This window comes from Parasteatoda tepidariorum, chromosome 1 (assembly GCF_043381705.1).
Source record: "Parasteatoda tepidariorum isolate YZ-2023 chromosome 1, CAS_Ptep_4.0, whole genome shotgun sequence".
NCBI classification, from domain to species: Eukaryota; Metazoa; Arthropoda; class Arachnida; order Araneae; family Theridiidae; genus Parasteatoda; species Parasteatoda tepidariorum.
The window spans coordinates 60114791-60133580 of record NC_092204.1 but is presented as its reverse complement, the minus strand read 5'-3'; the positions used below and the strand labels follow the sequence as shown (position 1 = coordinate 60133580).

General features: G+C 26.9%; 2 protein-coding genes across 7 annotated transcripts; one reads left to right on the top strand and one right to left on the bottom strand.

Annotated features, from left to right (window-relative positions):
- Positions 1–3676: 3676 nt before the first annotated feature.
- Positions 3677–10915, bottom strand: LOC107454165 (uncharacterized). Of its 6 annotated transcripts, none has more exons than XM_016071245.3 (2): positions 10793–10915; positions 3677–7526 (listed from the first exon to the last, which is right to left on the bottom strand). In XM_016071245.3, the coding sequence occupies exon 2, from the start codon at positions 7433–7435 to the stop codon at positions 6908–6910; it is 528 nt and encodes a 175-aa protein (XP_015926731.1). In that variant the 5' UTR covers positions 7436–7526; positions 10793–10915; the 3' UTR covers positions 3677–6907. The 6 variants fall into 6 exon arrangements, with proteins under 6 accessions (XP_015926731.1, XP_015926728.1, XP_015926729.1 ...); XM_016071242.3 differs by having other exon boundaries at positions 10717–10823; XM_016071243.4 differs by lacking the exon at positions 10793–10915 and adding an exon at positions 10444–10744.
- On the top strand, positions 10861–18712 carry LOC107454164 (ceramide-1-phosphate transfer protein). The gene is made up of 2 exons (XM_016071241.4): positions 10861–11346; positions 15404–18712. The coding sequence occupies exons 1-2, from the start codon at positions 11186–11188 to the stop codon at positions 15927–15929; spliced, it is 687 nt and encodes a 228-aa protein (XP_015926727.1). The 5' UTR covers positions 10861–11185; the 3' UTR covers positions 15930–18712.
- The last annotated feature ends 78 nt before the right edge of the window (positions 18713–18790 follow it).

The following is an 18790-nucleotide window of genomic DNA, read 5'->3' as shown; positions in this document are numbered from 1 at the left end:
TCGTGATGTATTGGTGCATTATAAACAATGAGATGGTCACTAATAACTGTATCAATTTACCTTTATAAATTATCCCTTTCAAAAACTATTTTTAATATGTTATATGCAATTAATTTCGAATTTTTCTCTCATATTTTCTTCACCTACAAAGTTTTTTTTTTGGAAACAATATTTTAAATTACTGTAAAAGATAAGAAAAGTCAAGATATAAAATTCAAGAGTATTTCAAAACATACCATAAAGCTACACATTTAATGATTCCAAAACATATTTGTATCAGATTCATTAACCTTATCAGTGTTGCCATACGGATCCCTCTCTACAATGGATTCTACTTCGTCCTCATCTGCAGAGTCCAACAACCAAAGTGTATGTAGATTTAGGTGTGCACCACTGCAAGGTTTATAAATGCGTCCTATCTTTGCCGGAACAAATTTTTTTTTTAAAAATTATAATATGAAACAAAAAACACTACATGAAGAGACTTTCAGGTATTTATAATCATTTTTTTAATGAATTTAAATTAATTACATTGGGAAGACGGAATTTAGAAAAAGGACTAAATTAAGAAAAAACATTGTATAATTGCACACATTTTTTTTAAAGTAAATAAAAAATATTATAAATCATTAGGTGTTCAAATATTGTACGCCCCCTGCACCACGCTGGTGTTATTACACCTCTGGAAACATGTTAATTTTATTGTAAGTGTTTAAAATTGGTAGTGAAGCAAATATTTAACTTACTTAAAAATTAATTTTGGGAGTTCACCACTTATTTAAGAAGTGATTATTCTTTTTGAGGCTTAGTGCCAGGAAAACTGATGTCAATGTTTAAGGAAAATAGTTAATATACTCAAAAATGTAACAACTGCATTATTTCTGGAAAAATAACACTAACATTTGCTTTCTTTTATATTGGGCCACAGATATATAATTATTTGAATATAAAATGCTGTAACTATGTATTGGACATATATATTTTTTTGCATTCAAAGGACTTCTTCTAAGAAAATATTTACACTATTGTAATTTGCTGATCATCGAATTTTATCTTCTTTAACTTGACACCAGAGCTTTGAACAATTATTTACAACTTGTATTTAATGTAGACACTAGAAACTTTTGATTCATGACATACTTACAGTAAAAAAATAAGTTTTTTCTCTTTCCTAGCTTTTTTTTAAAAAATTATTATGGAAGATCATGAACTGCTGCTATTTGTAGGATAAAAGTTTATAACTAGATTCCTCTTCGAAAAACGCTAATATTGAAAATATTTCAGTTTAAAACCATTTTTGTAACACATTAGTAACCATTTTGTAGCAATAAGCACATTATTTTCCTTTAACTTTACATACCTACTAATGAAAAAAAAAAGTAATCTCTTGATATAACACTTTCAAAATTGCTAACGTTAAAAAAAAATTCCTTACTGAACTATAAATAGTAATTTTGCATGGATACAAAAGCTTCAACCGCACTCCTTAAAGAAAAAAAAAACTAATTAGTTTTTCCATAAAATTTTTTTAGAACAATTGTAACAAGATAGTAGCATTTTGAAAATTCTAAGTTTCACGACTCTCAAGCTATTTACAAGCATTGCAAGTTGCACAGATTTCAACATACTAGCAGATTTTATACATTTACAATTCTACTGTTGACTTTATTTGAGATAAGGAACATCTATTTGGATTTTCTTTGAACAGAGACCTATGTAATTTTACAATACAAACTTTGTCAAGCATTTATGCTCGGCATGCTTTTACTAACATAATTTATATATCAAGGAAGAAACTTCGATCAAAGTTTTAAAACATAAAATTGAGTTCGACAAATAAGAGTAACTAGCACCATCAGAGGTAATTAGCAACCACAGCTTAAGAATCTATGGACTAAGCAATTAACCTTAACAGGCCAAATAAAGTTCATGTGTATTTAAGTATGTATTTTAATACGCATAAATTTTTGATAAATGAGTTTCAGTTGTTAAATTTGCAAGGTGATATTATACAATAATTTCAATTAAATTTTGAAAAAATATTGAGCTGTTAATAATATTGGAAATAATTGGGACTATTAATAATACTGAGCTTTTAATTAACAATAAATCACTTCCTACGAATTGATTTCAGATTACTTCCAGAAGGATATGATGCTCTCACAGGGACAGTTACAGATTCTTACTAGTAGTTCAAAATAAAAATCAGGACATTTTACACACACAAAAAAAAAAGAAAACAAAGAATCTGGAAATTTTTTGATACATTACACACACGAAACCTTTTTTTTTTAATTAAGAAGAGGAAACGATGAGCTAAAAATTTTTTTTAATTTTTTCTTTGAAAATTTTGTCTAAAAACATTTCTTTAATTATCTGCAACTTAAAAGGAAAAAAAACTAGTGTAACACTCAACATTTTCAAACAAGATTAAGATAGGAATAAGCTGATCTGAAAGGAATTTCAAAAAATGGTGTTATTTCGTGCATGCAGTAAGAATTTTCTTGACTTCAGAAATAGATTCTTCATTATAAGATCTAAATATATTTAAAAGAAAATTGATAATTCTAGACATACCAAAGTAAAAATGAATACAAAAATAAACAAATTATAAAAAAACGAAATATATGATAATTTGGAAACAAAGATCAACAAAATATTAAAAAAAAACAGTACTTGAAGAAAACAAGATATTTAAAAATACTTTTAGTTTTGCAATGAATGAAGTAAAAAAGAAAAAGGAATGAAAATGTTTTTGCTGCAATTTGTCGTATAATAGGGGAAAAATTTCCACTCAAAAATGTTAATAAGTTTATTTTAAACCACCTTTTTACAATTAGCTATCTGACCCGCCAAAAAAAAAAAAGGATTTGACAACTAAAATGCTGAATTTCTTTTTCTTAGGATGACCTAAAATCTAAAACACGACTAATAACTTGAAATATCATAAAACCAAACAATCTTTCAATTCTTACAATTTATTATTTTAAAATATTCAATCATTAAGATGTTCTGAACACACGCAAAAATTAGGATAAAAAGCTAAAATTCAAGGTAACTATGAACCCTTTACTATCTAGAATCTAAGATCATAGAATTATAAATCAAACGAAATACAATTACTTATCTATGTGTATTTCAAATTATTCTAACAAACAAAATGAAAAAAAAAAATCAGCAAACGTCTCATTACAACTTCAGTATTTTTGTTTGAAAGATTACTTTAAAATCTAAGCAAACTTTCTTAAAAGAATTACATTGTACAAGTATATGATTTATAATTTCGAACTTGCTTAGATATTAAATTATGTGAAAATGTCGTTAACCTAATTGCTTAAAAAATACAGTAGTACTTATTATAGATATTTTTTTCCTTTTTGCACCCAGTTTTATTTATTTCTTTTTTAATAAATATTGTCAATACTATGATTCAAACTTACAAGAAATATTTTTTCTCTCGCTACATTCAATATCATTTTCCTTTATTTTAAGGAATTAAAAAAATTATGTTCCCCTTGTAATTTGAATATTTCAATAATACAAACTAGGTTTGGTCTTAATTAGGATAATTGAGGCCATAATATATTATAGCAAGTGAATCCTTTAGTGATAAGTTAGATTTGGTTTCATGGTTTTAGATTAATTTAGCAATATAAACACATAAAAGAGAACAAAAAACAGTAATTAACAGTTTTACTTGTATCATTTATGCCAAAAACACAAAAGATTTTACATCAAACAATCAAAAACATTTTCTCTGACATATGAACATTCACTCATTAACACAACTCAATCTATATCTTATAATCTTATTTTTTTTTAAAAATTCTCTACACATAACCATGGTGCATAGGTTAGCTTGCAGTTTATAAGCTATAACATGAAATACTTTCAGTTTTAAGATATAAAAAAAAAGATAAATATATTTTATAATGATGAACAAATTTTAAATCAAAAAACTATAATGCAAAGAAAAAACTCACTTTATAAAATGAATAAACTAGCAAATCAAGAAAGCAGAATTCATACAAAATAATTAAAATAATGTTTTCTTAATTTCTGAAGTAGTATATATTTCCGTGTCTAAGTCAAGAATTTTTAGAACTTTTTCGAAAGATAAACAAAAGGACATTTTCCTTTTGACCCATAGAAAAGCAATATGTACAGCGTGAAGAAAAAAAAGACTAACCGGAATAACTTATGAACTAATGATCGGATCTTCATGTTCTAGGACTCAATCTTAATGGTACGAGTGGGCGAGCTAAAATATGTTAATTAACGAGTTAAGACGATAGTTTAAGTTACAAAATCAGACACAAAAACATACTTTCTCTAAATAAACATACCTTTTTTTTCAGCACATTTAAATTTTGGACCCCCATAGTTAAGTCAGGAGAGCGATTCAAAGTTTGGACACCTTAATGTTAATGATACTTTTTGCGTATTTAACCGTACCTCGAGAGCTTTTGAAATGAATTGAAAAATTTTTGCACACAATATAAAATTCAGTTGTCCAAAGATAATGCTATGCAAAAAACAAACTTTAGTAAATATTTATTATTGTTTTATTTAATAACAGCTGAAAAAAATTTTGAATTGTAGGGTATGCAATTTTTTACATCACTTTAAAGTATTTAATTTTACAAGTCAAAATACAAAATTTGAGTGAAATTGAATTTAAAAATCTTTTTATTTAATTTTATAATTGTGTTCAAAAATTTTTCAATTTGCTTTAAAAGTTCTTGAGATATGGTGAAATATGTGAAAAGTAAAATTAACTTTAAAGGGTTGAAAAGGCCGTAACTTTAAAGGGCCTGATCAAACTATGGGGACCATATTTCCAGACTGTGACTTATATTTTGGGGGTTATAAATCCGAATACGTAGAAAAAAGGTATGTTTGTTAAGAGACTGTACTTTTTTTTGCCCGATTTCATAACTTAAAATATGCTGGTCCTTTTTTTTTGGTGCACTGTACACCAGAAACATTAACAGAATATTGTATAATTTGGCCCATGAAAATAGCAATGAATAGGAATAATGTTTTAACTGAAAATATCAGAAATACTTGGTTGATACAGTGTGGAGCACATAGGAGAAAAAAAAATTAATTCAGTTTTAGAGGGCAATTTCTGTGCATCTGGATGCATTCCCGATATTTTTTTAGCAGAATTTATGACTTATATCTTTATCACTGCTATCCAAATAGTTACTGATTGTCTAAAATTGGAAGAAAAAAAAAATTGACTTATGTTCAGAAATATACTGTAATTCAAACTTAAAAAAATTCATAATCTGAAGCTAAAGTGCAAAGACAACAAAGCGGAATAGAAAAAAAAATTTACTTAAATTTACAAGTCACAGTATACTAATAATTATATGAGTATAAATGGCAACTTTCTGTCTTCTTCAGCACCTTTACAAAAATATACTTGCCAGAAAAATTGTCTTTAAAATATACAATTTCAGTGAATATAACATATCACAGGAAATCACTGTTTTTTTTCTCTTTTTTTCTTTACACAATTTGCAAATCTTGCTTAGACTAGCACCAAAGGCACACAGTGTTAACAGGAGCCCCGAAGTTAAGAAAAAAATAATAATAATAAACATCAAGCCTATAAGTTTCTGCTTGTTTTTAACAGATGTAAATATAAATTGATTCTTATCAAATGTAGAAGTATTAGTTACAAATACAATATCACATGGGAAAATATTTTAACAATTTAAAGCTGACTCTCGAAGTAACAGAATACATAGATGCTTTAAATTTTAAAACAGATCATGGCTACTAACATAATGAATTTCAAACAAGTAACTTTTTTTAGTACTTTTATGAATTTTGTTAAAGCGAGATTCAACAAAACTTCAATATAATTTAAGACTTGATTATGGAGAGATAAATTTTTAACTACAAAATGACTATACAATTTTATACATATATATATATATTATATACACACATACAATAATTTTAAACAAAATTAGTAAATGTTCTTCATTTAATAACTTTGTTAACCTCAAATAAAATATAAAAGAAACATTCACTTAAGTTTTACTCATAAAAGCTGTAAAAAAACATAATTTAACCAGTTTTATATCTTAAAAAAAAATCTAGTCATAGATAAATTATCTATTATTACTTATTTCTGCAACTTAACCCATATATCCCTAGCAGTTTAACAAAGAAAGAAACAAAAAACCAAAGCAATCTATAACACTTTTTTAAAAAATATTGTCCAAAATTAACTATTAGAGCTGAACAACACTAAAACATATCTTATTTTCAAGTAAAAATTAAAGTGCTTGGGATGTTTAAATTGTAAAACTTATATAAGTAAATTTTCAACAAATCCTACATACATTAATTCATACTTTCAAAAATCATACTTTTGAAATTTTACATACTTAAATAAAGAAAATATAAGACTAGAGTTGACAGTAAAAATAATGTTAACAAATATTATATCAAAAATTTCAATCAAAATATTAAGCATAACTTATTAGCTTAAAATTAATAATATTCTAAAACAAAAATAAAAAACACTTCTAATTAATAACAGGCACAAATCTATTGGAGGATCATAAAAAAAGATTAACTTTTATTGGTGCCAGTGATGTTTAGACTTACAGAAGTAATAAGCTATTAAATACCTTACCACAATTAAACATTTGGCAACTTTTTATAACGCTCCTCTAAAATGGAAAAGTACTAATAATGTTAAACATCTTATGATCACGAGAGCCAATTAAACTGGAGACCAGACAAACTTTAACTGGAGATTAATCAAAAAACCAAACAAATAAAGAAAAAACATATCAAGCTAATAGAGAAGAGAAAGAAAGGGTTAAATACAAATGCAAAATGGGGCTCCAACCAATGCACCAAGTATTTAATTCGGTATAAATCAGCCTACTTTTGATCCTGCGTTTGATTGGACATACGTTGTGAGAGTTGAAAGTGCTGCTGTAGTAATAAGGGAATCTCGAAACCAGCATTTGGCATCTTCAACAGTTGATGTTGAAACTTCTTCTTCCAAACATTCTCCAGCCTCTTCTTCCTGACTTTCTTTTATGGCATATTGTGAGGTTGAGGTTGTACAAATCGAGGCCCCATTTACTTGCCAAGATTGTGCAACATTAGAATCAACGACCACTTCCTGCTCAACAACAACATATTCTTGAGGTTGAGAAACTAAGACTATCACATTATTCCCTAACCAATTTACACTATCAGAAGGAACATCAGCAACAAGAACAGAGTTGTCACATAAATTAATGGATTTATTGTCATCTTGGATCAAAACTATTTCTGAAGCAGGAACAGCTAACTGAACTTGAGTAAGGCCAATATTATTGGCATCCAAAACATAGGTCATTTGTCCTGATGGATTTACAGATAAAAATCTCGGGGCCATGTCAGTTGACATACCCATAATGTTTTATATCAACACAGTCCAAGTAAGGAGGTAGCGAACAGTGTCACTAAAAGGAGTTTTCAGCAGAGTTAGTAGAGTGATTGGAAATCTGCAAAGAAGTACAAGAGGGATAAATATATAATTGAATGCAAAATTAATTAGCATTAACTTAGCATTAATTCTAGCATTAACTTAATATTTAACAAAGATTGTTATTATTTTTTGAATGAGTTTCACTTGATATAAAATGCAGGCAAAAATACAAAAAATCAAAATGAAAAAAATTAAGCATTAATAACATATCAGCCTAAGACCACTAAAATTTGACTAGGATCACCATAAAATAATTATCATGATTAAATATCAATGATTCTTAATGTTAAAGGTTAAAGTTGATTTCAGACATTTTTTCTTAACATTAAAGTTGATTCAGACAGTCGTAAAATACAGGAATCTACGTTAAAAAACAGGAGACTTAGAAGGTACTATAATATTTGATAAAAAAAATTTAAAAAATCATTAAAATACGAAACACATTGTATAACCTTAAATTGAGATGTGTGATTTTAAATCACTAGAACATGAATCTCAATGTGTAATTTTATATTCGAGTACACGAAGTGTGATTTTAAATCATGCAGATGTCATTTTAAATTACATTTGCATAGGAAATTTGCATAAGAAAAAGCATAAAAACATTTTTTCTCCCACGGGAGTTAAAAAATAAGAATAACTTAATTGAGTTAAAAAGGTAAGATTTTCTTTCGTCAATTGAAAAAAGCTGGAGAAACACATCATGGACTCTGATGTATTCATCCGTGAAAGTCAAACGCAATGGCGCAAACACAGGAGAAGTATGACAGCGTGAAGTAGAGAAAAAATTATCAGTCACTGCCAGATTGGCCTGTGTGTTGGAATAAAGGTATTTTGATAGTTTTATTTTTTTTATAGTAATTAATTCCGCAAATGGTATTCACATATATTATACATATCTGCATATGAGTTAATATTGCTTCGATAATGCAAGCTCTGCTAAGTAGCAGATTTTGCAAATGTGAAGTACTTCACATTTGCTAAACAAACTGGCATATGATAGCTAGATGTGTGATTGGCAGAACATCTTATCTGTTATAGTAAAATTAATTCAAAATAAAAAAAAACCGATGCTTTATATCTTTAAAAATTCCCTTTATAAAAATTTATGCATTTAAAAAAAATATAAAAAGTGGATGAAAGAAATGGGCTTTTTGTCATGTCACTTAATACAAAAAACCATTTTAAAACAAATTCAAACTAAAATAAAACCATTATAATATAAAATAAGATTCAATATTTATTTGGTATTATATTTCAGATATTTATATTTCTTGAATTATCAGAGGTTCTATGAATTTTAAATTTCTTTTTCATTTTTTTATCTGAAAAAATCACCTAAGTTACAAAAAATTACAAACAGTAAGCACCTTAAAAATTTATGCTTTCCAACACTTCTTAAATTTTTCATGTGGCAATCACACTGTATTAAAATATCAGAATACTGTATTAATTGTATTAAAATATTGGAACACATGGCTGTAACTGCCGAAAAAATGGTGGAAGAATAACTTGGATTGACGATTAAATACCACAGAAAATTGTATCAAAATGAGATTATTAAAAATTGTATAAAAAGCTTTTAATATGCGATTAACAACAGGTTGTGCACTCCTATTTTAAAGTTTTACCTCGTGGAATTCATAAGGCAAAAATCCTTTGGGAAAGACAAGACAATTGCTCTAAGAAAGTGCAGAGATATGGAAGTTACAAATACTAAATACAAACAATTATAGCTTAGCGTTATTCTTGGCATCGTTTTAAAAATGGTCGGCACTGAAATCAAGTAATACCGTAAAAAATTATAAAAAATAATAAATAAAATAAGCAGTGGTTTCCCGAAGGTAGTTATGAGGTATACCTTTCTGTGATGTTAATTTTAGTTTCTCTATTGATACAACTCAGGTGTCGTTAAAATTTAACTACTTCCTGGGCACAGATATAGATATGGAAGTCTTCGTTGTTGCATATTAAAACAAAAATTGATGATAGTTTAAAATCAGAGCCCATTTTTACATTTGTCGATTAGAGAATAAACGAATGCAGAAATTGACGTCAAAAGTGACGTCATTGGAAAACAAGAGAGCACCAAATATCATGGTAATCAGAAACAGTTTTAGCAAAGGAAAAACATCAATAAAACGCAGTTGTGAAATGAGACTATGATACTTCAACCTCTCTAACCGAACTTTGAACTGAAGTGAACAGTAGTTTTGTTAAGTTAAAAACATTCACGCACAAGTTGTTGTTCATTTAAAAAACATATTTTTCTCACTCGCAATCGTCGGCGAGATATGCTTTTTTATGTCATGTATTAGTTCATTTTAATTACATTAAAATGTAATATTGGAGATGAATTATTATTTCATGTCTACTGCATAAAAGACAGGATTGGACTTCGTGTTCCGGTCTGAACCTGTAAAACCAAGGACCCAAATTCTATACTTCAACCCAAAATTTTTTTTATATAAAGCAATTACAAAATTTCTGCGCGATATATTATGAATTCCTTTAAATCAAAATCAAAATTAACCAAATATACTTACAATAGCACAACATTTTATGAAATACTAAAAATCTTAACATGTATCCAAAATTTTCAAAATTAAAAGTTTTAATAATTAATTTAGTTATCATTAATGTTTTTATGATTAAGACAATCAATCAAATAAAATTTCACATGTACAAAGGTAGTAATTAGTTAGGTACTTAGATCAAGTTTATTTTTGTTAAAACGCAGTAAGTTAATTTTGTCAACACTTTGTCATGATGCAATTAATACACCCAAACAAAAACATATCATGCAGAAAAGAAATGGTTTATACTCAATTGATAATGTTATTTTCTTTACGATTTATTTTGAAATACGTCACAAGTGAGTTAAATCGCAGAATATTAAAGAGAATGAAAAATAAAATAAACAATTTTCTTACTGCTCACATATTTCACAAGAAATTACACAGCTATTCAAACAGAATATAATTCAAGCAATAAAAATATGCTCAGACAACTATCTAATAAATCTTTTAAATAACATTAGGGCAAAGGTTAATATTAGACAAATAAATAAACAAGATATAAACACGCATATAAAGAATCGATCATGGAAGACATTAAAATCGGAGTGAACATAAGTAGAGTAACGAAAAGATTTTTGTTCACATATTTTTAAATGTAAATTATTTTTTTAGAGTTTAAAGACCTACCTTTTAACACATAATAATTAAGTTATACAAAATAATAAATAGCAAATACAATGACGTAATAGCCACCTTTACCTACTTTCATTTCGCAAACACGACGTCAATTAAAAGTTGAAGTTGTAGTTATGATAATGAATTATGTAACTGAGCAAAATTTAATTTTCAAAGGGTTAAGGAAATTTCTGACATAGGTTACTTTTTTATAAATTACAGTAAATATAAGCAAGTAAACATAAAAAACTTAACCGAAAGAAAATATTAATGCTTAGGAAGGACTAATTTAGAACTGAAATGAACAAGCAGAAATGCTGAAAATCAATAAACAAAGGGCTTTGTCGCGAAGAGTTGAAAAATGTAGAAGTAGATTTATAACTTTCATTTGCTCTGTTAACTCTGTATAAATTAATTTTTGCAATATTTAGTTGCTCTAGACGAGACATTTTAACTTTCAAAACATTTTGCAATACTAAAAATGGCTGCAAACGTTGATTCTAATGAAATCAAAAAGTCTTCACCTGTATCACCAAACCAATTTGACATTCAATTAGTTTTTGATGCATTTTCCAAATGTTGCGAAGATGTTAATGCATTAAATATGGAACAGTACATCATTGCATTTAGAGAATTATACAGGTAATCATTCTTTAAATTCTTCTTGTGCATAAATTTATATATATATGTTCTTGAATTACATTTATGCAGGTTTTATGCATTTGCTACTGCTTGTTTTGATCAAAAATGTTTAAGAATTCATTTTGTGAATAAATATCTTAATCTTAGACAAATTCTTTATTTCATTTGCTTAGATTTTCATCTCGAATAATAGGTGTAAGTACTTGATTATGATTTCGGTTATTACATAATTAATGCTAAATTTACTTTTTAATAATGAATCTGAAAATTATTCTCGAAGAATAAATAATCATACCTCCTGCTGACCAATCAGATTCTGTAAAATAAGCTCCATTTCATATTCAAATTCTACATTCAACTCAGAATGCAATAGTTCATTGGTAGCAATGAGAGTTTCATATTATAAGAAGTTCTTAAATTCAATTAGGCCCGCCCTGAAAGGAGGCTTTATAGTTGAAGAGGGGACTGATAATGTTCCTCAGTTGTAACCCCTTGCATCAAAATACATGTTACAGCTGGTTTTAAGTTAGTTATATGCTGTGTTTATTTTAGTGTACTGAAAGTCATATATTAAACCATCAGAAGTCACTTCACTTCACGACCTGAGCTATACAGATTGCACATCTTTGTTTTAAATAATTTCCATTCCTGTATTCTTTATTGATTTGTAAAAAAGTAATCTTGTATATTACAACAATAGTGAATTTGTTAATATGCATTACCTTTGATAATGAGGATAAAGAATTTTAGTTTTAGAATTTCAAAGATTTTCATAAAAATGCTAAGCTATTTTTTCTGAAATGTGTTTAATTTTATGAGTGGTTATGAAAAACATATTATATTTTGTTCTAGTTCTTGCAGACAGATTTTTCCTTTGGGAAGTAAAAAATTTTGGTTTTCTTTTTTGCAGAAATTTTCGAAAGATTTTATTTTTTCTGCAAAACTATATTCAAACGATGCCTTTCTCGCTCATCTGAGTGGAAAAAAATGCTTTTTCTATACATTGACACTTTGGTTACTTTAAATTAGTAACATATATATTTGTTACTATTAAAAGTAACTTGCAGAAAGATATTATTAGTACTAGAAAGGTATGTTACTGAAACCTAAAAAAATTCTGCCACAGAACAACTAGTATATTGGTTCAAAACTTCATATTAGTGAATAACAATACATTGGCTAAAGATTTAATTGAATCATAAAAGTGTAGTAGGTTTTTCAACTTGTACGTACTAAAAATGTAATTCGTAATAAATTATTGATAAAGCAACATTTCAACAGAATCTCAATTTTATTTTTTCAGATTTAATAAAGGTAAATTGTAAAAGGAATATTTACCATTTTTAGCTGATAGAAAAATTTTTTGACCAAAACATAATTAGCATTTATTGAATCAGAATTTTGCAATTTTTTTATGGATGATAATTTCATTTGCACTAAGTTTTATGAGGTTATATGTTAAGCATTTAAAGATGCAAGAGAAACTAAAGTATATGTATGAACTTTATATTATGTTTAATTAGAATAAATTTGATTCAAGTGCATTTAATACTAAATAGTGATGTAACGAATAGTGATGGGGCCGAATAGCCAAATACCGAATATTCGGTGGCCGAATACTTACTTTTTAAAAATTTCTTTTTTGATTGTAATTAAAGTAATTTTCAAATTAAAAAGGAAATAAATATTAACAAAATTGCTTTTTTAATCTTTGTATATTTAAAAAAATTTTAACAACTTGATTTATTTTTTGTAATAATTTAAATATCTTGATGCCAATAACAAGGCAATATGGCTTTTTTAAAGCTAAATAATTAATAATAGCATATTTTAGTTATAGTTGTACTTGTAATTTTTATGCTATTTTATTTAAGATAAGAACTCATTACTTACTACTGTTAAATGTATTCTTAACTTTCTTTTTTGTCAGAAATTAAGAACTTTTTAAAAAGTTTCACTTTTGAAATTTTAATTTTGTTATAAAATAATTTTCAAATTTTAAATTAAAAATTAAATAAATATTAACAAATTTGCTTTTTTAAACTTTCTATATTTTAAAAAAAATTTAACAACTTGATGTATTTTTTGTCCCCCTTGATGCCAACAATAAGGCTTTCACAAATCTAAATAATTAATAATAGCATATACTTCATTATTCGGCCGAATAACTTCAGTATTCGGCTAGGCCAAATACCGAATAGTGGCCGAATATTCGTAACATCCCTAATACTAAACTGCATTCTGTATACTTTAATTAGTTTTGAGGTTAACTCATGATCTAATTTATTTTTATTTTTTTAAAAATTATTTGTTTTGCTTAAAAATCTGATTTTCTGTAGTTGAAATATTTAAATTTATTAAGATTTAATTTTTCTTACTCAGCTTATGATCAATATTTTGAATTACAAATATGCAGATAGATGAAAAAGTTATTTCCTGAATTTCTTTGTACTTCTTCTGAAAAAAATAACTAAATGAAATTATTACTAAGGAAATTCAATTATTATGTTTTCGTTAAAATGGAGATTCCCTTTTTTTAACAGAAATTGAAATTTAATGAATAAAGCAATCTCTTTAGATCAACATTCAAATTTCTAAAATCCAAAGAGAAAATGAAGAAACATAGATGGAACGTGATGCACAACTTCACATAACTAGTCCCGTGAACTAATAACTGCTGTGGAGGCGCCACTGATCCAATCCTAAGAAAAACTTTCTTTCTTCTATTTTGTTCTGTAATGTACTCTACTGCAGGTTTTTAACTCTTTAATCGACTGAAAAAAGGGAGCCAATGTGTAAGTCAAAAATAAACTTTGTGGCCCGTTTAAAAGTTACATAAGCATTTTTTTGGCTATTATAGGATCCCTCTCTATTGTCAGCAAAAATGACTATAAAAATCACAACTCCTTCCTTTGTTACATAGAAATGTCTAAACACTCCTTTGTATTTCGAGTTAATTTTTATTGTAGTGTAACTGTTATTGTAGTGATAGTGAAGAAAATTCCAAATTACATAAAAAGAAATTTTATTAGGTTTTACCAAGTTGACTGGAAATCGATAAGAAAACTCAACCATTTTGACATTTGCATTTATATTATAAAGTTAGCATCACATTTCAGTAAATGCTCAATCACTGAATGGTCTTTGAGCATTGATAAATCAGAATAAGCTTTCTCTCAGGTTAACAAAAAAAAATTTCTATGCAAGAAGCTCTACTTTTCACTACAAGTGCCACAGTAGTACTTGAATGTTTTCTAAGAGGTCTACAAGAAACTATACTGTTTACTACAAGCATCACGGTAGTATTTGAATTTTGGGGTTAAATACAAATAACTTCACATAAAACAAAATTTTAAGTAAAAAATATGTTAGTTTAAAATAGTTTACAGAGGAGGTAAAAGATGTGATAGAAATAGATTTAAATTCTTTAACATGGTATAGAAAGATATTAAATTTGTTGAGTTGAGGTTATTCTACATTACAGAACAAGTCTTTCTTCATTATTTATATGCACGAACTACATTTTAATGAGTTTTAAAAATATTTTTACTTGAATAATCAAAACTAAAATGATATAACTGAAATATATTTGTTTAAATAACAAATTATTTTAAATACAGATAATGGAAAGTTATAATTTAAATCTTCTACTTTACTTTTAAATAAATTACTTAAAATCTTTTTTAAAAAAATTATTTTTATTTTGAACATCAAATAATAATTTAACATTACCTTCTATCATTATTTCTCTACATAAAGCCTTCAATATCAATGAAATCAGACTTTAAAAAAATCAAAATCTTCATATTTATACATCCTAAATGAAAAAATATTTTTGACTTAAATATGAATTTTTTGACTATTTTTGTTTAAAAAAAATCATTTGATTAAAATCCATGATTTAAAAAAAAAAAAAAATCCAGTAATTTTAATCTTGCTAATCCTGCAAGCTCGTATTAAATTCTGTATTATTAGCAAACTATTGATTTATTTTCATTCAAAAATCTATGTTATATACTTTAATATTAATCTAATTTTATCTCTTTATTTGTATTAGGTTTTTCATGCTCCTTGGTTCGGTTTTTGGTTTTGTAGCATCAGATATCATAAGTAAAGTAGACATCTTGGAACAGTACAGAAGTTCAGAAAATAAAAGTCAATACACTACAATTCAATCTATGATTGAATATGAAAGTTCTACAGGTATAACTGCAGATAACAGTAAGCCTTCTGGATCGAGAACCCTGTTGCGTCTTCATAGATCTCTTGAATTCATAATGTCTTTTATGTATGAATTTAGTGTAGCTAAAAATGATGAAAAGAGCTCAGCCATTGCTCAAAAGTGTTATAAAGAAACATTGTCTAAGCATCATCCTTGGCTTATACAAAAAGGTGCTGGCATAGCTATGTATACTTTGCCAGCAAGACAGCAATTTATAGAAAAAGTTTATGGTGGCCCATGTGAAGAAGAAATAATATTTTTTTATGGAAAGTTAATGGGTGACATAGCAGCTGTATCTAAAAAAGTTTATGAAGAAACACAAAAATTATATGAAGCTAATGGCCTTTTAAATCTACCTTGATGTTAATAATTTTTAGATATTAATTGTAGTGTAAATATTTTCTGTTAAAGTTACATATATTTTTGTACAATTTTTTTTAATATTATTTTAAATGCCATTAATAGTTTAAAGCAATTTTAAAGATATGTTTATATTTTTAGACTAAAAGCATTTTTGCTGTATTCTGTTACGTTTGTTTGAGCCGATAGACCTATACAATTTACTCATTTGATCAGAACTAAAAGCTATAATGCACAAATATAGAATAAATTGTTTTTAAAAAGGATTACTTTTTAAAGTTTCGTATTTACACTGAAATAAAAACGTGTGGACTTTATTATTTAACTTAGAGTATTTTGTGTGAGTTTTAATTATTAAACTTGAGGCATTTCTGTGAAAATTGTAAGATGTACAATAATTTTGAAGCTAAATAAAATATATGTGTCACTCAGATAAAAATTTGGGTTTGTAAGCTGAGCCTTCATAATTATTTTTATCAATAAAGCGACCCTTATCTTTCTTTTTAAACGGACCCTTCACAAATTATTTCATTTCACAAAATATTTACCTAATATTTCACAAAACTTCTCTTTTTAAAAAAAACGTTATGACATTTATAATTTTTGAAGTATAACTCCTTGAAAGGCATAGTGTGTGTGTGTTTTTTCTCTTCTTTTTCACCATAATTTTAAGTCCACAAATTTTACAAACAATGAGCAGATTTTCAAAAATTTATATAAAAACTTGTTTTTTTTTCTAAAAATCTAGAATAATTACAATATATCACTAACTTGTTGACTCATTTTTAACAGAAGCCTTAACCAGCTTTTTTCTCAAACACTTTTCAAAACATTTTTATGCATTTATGATTATTAAAAATAGTTTTTTAAAATGCATATTCATCCAAAGTCACCATCACAGTTCACCAATCACAGTTCACCAAACTTTTCTGTTACAAAAACCATGCTATTACATTTTAAATTCACAATTTTAAAACTAAAACTCTTTGAAAGTGTGTTTACCATATGGGGGAAACTTATTTCCCCCATATTGTACACACTTAAAAAAAAAAGTTCGACTATATATACCTTTTCTTGCTCCATGATAGCTCCCTAAAATGTTTCCAATAAAAAGAGTAATGTTTTTTTTTTCTTCTTTTCTTTATGTGTGTTTTACAATCGCTCAATGCGATACTATGATCTGATATTTTTAAAAAGATGAGTTTACTATTACGGAAAAAAAATCATATTTAATACATATTTAGGTATGTTTTTTAATTTTACAAAAAAAAAATGCATTTTTGGTGTTAAGTCGACATAGTATAAATAGTGGGTAATTGGTTATTGATTTGTTTTGTTTTAATGTTTTTCAGTCTTATATGTTAGTGAGTAATGAATATTAATTTATTATAAAATTATTAAAAAAGACAGAAAAACAATATGGTCAACGGTAACTATTCCCTAAGAGTATTTGGATTCCAATATTTAAAAGGGTTGAACATTTAAGAGGTTTCTTGTTGTTTTTGTTTCTAATGACACTTGGACAAGCCAGCCATTGACAGTCAGGAAGGTGCGTCTTTCTTTTGTCAAGAGAGCGACACTAGAGTGAAAGTACATCTTAGTTCAGAATCCCAAGGATTGATGGCAACATCGCTCATTCAAAGCTTTAAGGCAAATCATATGAAAATAATTTTTTAAAGTATTCATTATATCTTTGATATATGAGAAAATATTAATAATTTGCAAAGGTAAGTTGCGTAATTTTTTCCTTTTACTCAACTTCACTAACAGAAAGTCAACATTAATCAAATTAGGATTATAAATTTATAAAAAGTAATGTGATTCAATACTTGTTAAAGATCAGCAGACAACCTTTTGATAGTCCTTTAGAAATTGTAAATTATTTCTTGTTATAAATATACAGTGAAACCTCTCGGGAGCAACCCCTTTCGGTTCCACAGTAAAATGGTCATTATTGGAGGTTTGGGGTTACCTCCATTGACTTTAAAATGTTATCGAAGGTACATGCTTTTTCAAAAGAGATTTTAATTTTGCCCAGTGTCTTTTTTTAGGTGCGGAAATGCCACTTTTGTTGGCGTCGTGAATACCGGATAGATGAATAAAATTTAGCGTCAATAAAAATTTATCCCTACTGATATAATCATGTGTAAAAACAAATTTACGATTTAGAAATGATAGAACTATTTTAAATAAATAAACAAATATATCTTTTTGTTTTGGATTGCATTTATTTTTGTATTATAACAATTAGTTAGCTTTAAGATATGAAGAGGTTTATTTATTTGAGATGATTATTTTTTTCTTAGTTAACTCGGTTGACTACAACGTGATCTCTCAGAGATCGTCAAAAAGACCCATCTATATAAGAACAAATAGATATGAATTTACTTATTTGTATTGTTAATATTTTTCGTTTTCTAATTCCACCTTTGCCGTATTTGGAGCAAAGGTTTGCCTTGTCGCTGGTAGAGGTTTTGATGGCCTCTCCTAAAGGTTTTCTTCAACGCAAAGTCTACGGAAACAATTCTTCACCTCCCAAAAGTGGTCGTAAATAGAGGCGGTCTTTCCCGGAGATTTTACTGTATATAAAACTAACTAAATAATGTCCATTTATAAAGTCTGTTGTAAGACTTTCATAAATATAAGTAGTATGTCACAAATGAAATGTGTGATTCACTATGAGAAAGATTTCATTATATTTTTTATTTTTGTACTTCTATAGAATTGAAAATATAAATATTATGTATTTATTGACCTAAGCATTAAAGTCTTGTTTTAAAGCTTTGCAAGTTTGTCTTATAAGATTGATAAAGTTATTAAGGTAATTAAGTTCCTGATTTAGTATTGCAGTTTTACACCAAC

What these genes read in the sequence shown, in the direction of transcription:
- LOC107454165 (XM_016071245.3), bottom strand. Translation starts at nt 7,435, where the DNA reads ATGGGTATGTCAACTGACATGGCCCCGAGATTTTTATCTGTAAATCCA.
- LOC107454164 (XM_016071241.4), top strand. Translation starts at nt 11,186, where the DNA reads ATGGCTGCAAACGTTGATTCTAATGAAATCAAAAAGTCTTCACCTGTA. An exon ending in GCATTTAGAGAATTATACAG is followed by an intron (nt 11,347 to 15,403) that starts GTAATCATTCTT and finishes TATTTGTATTAG; the next exon opens with GTTTTTCATGCTCCTTGGTT.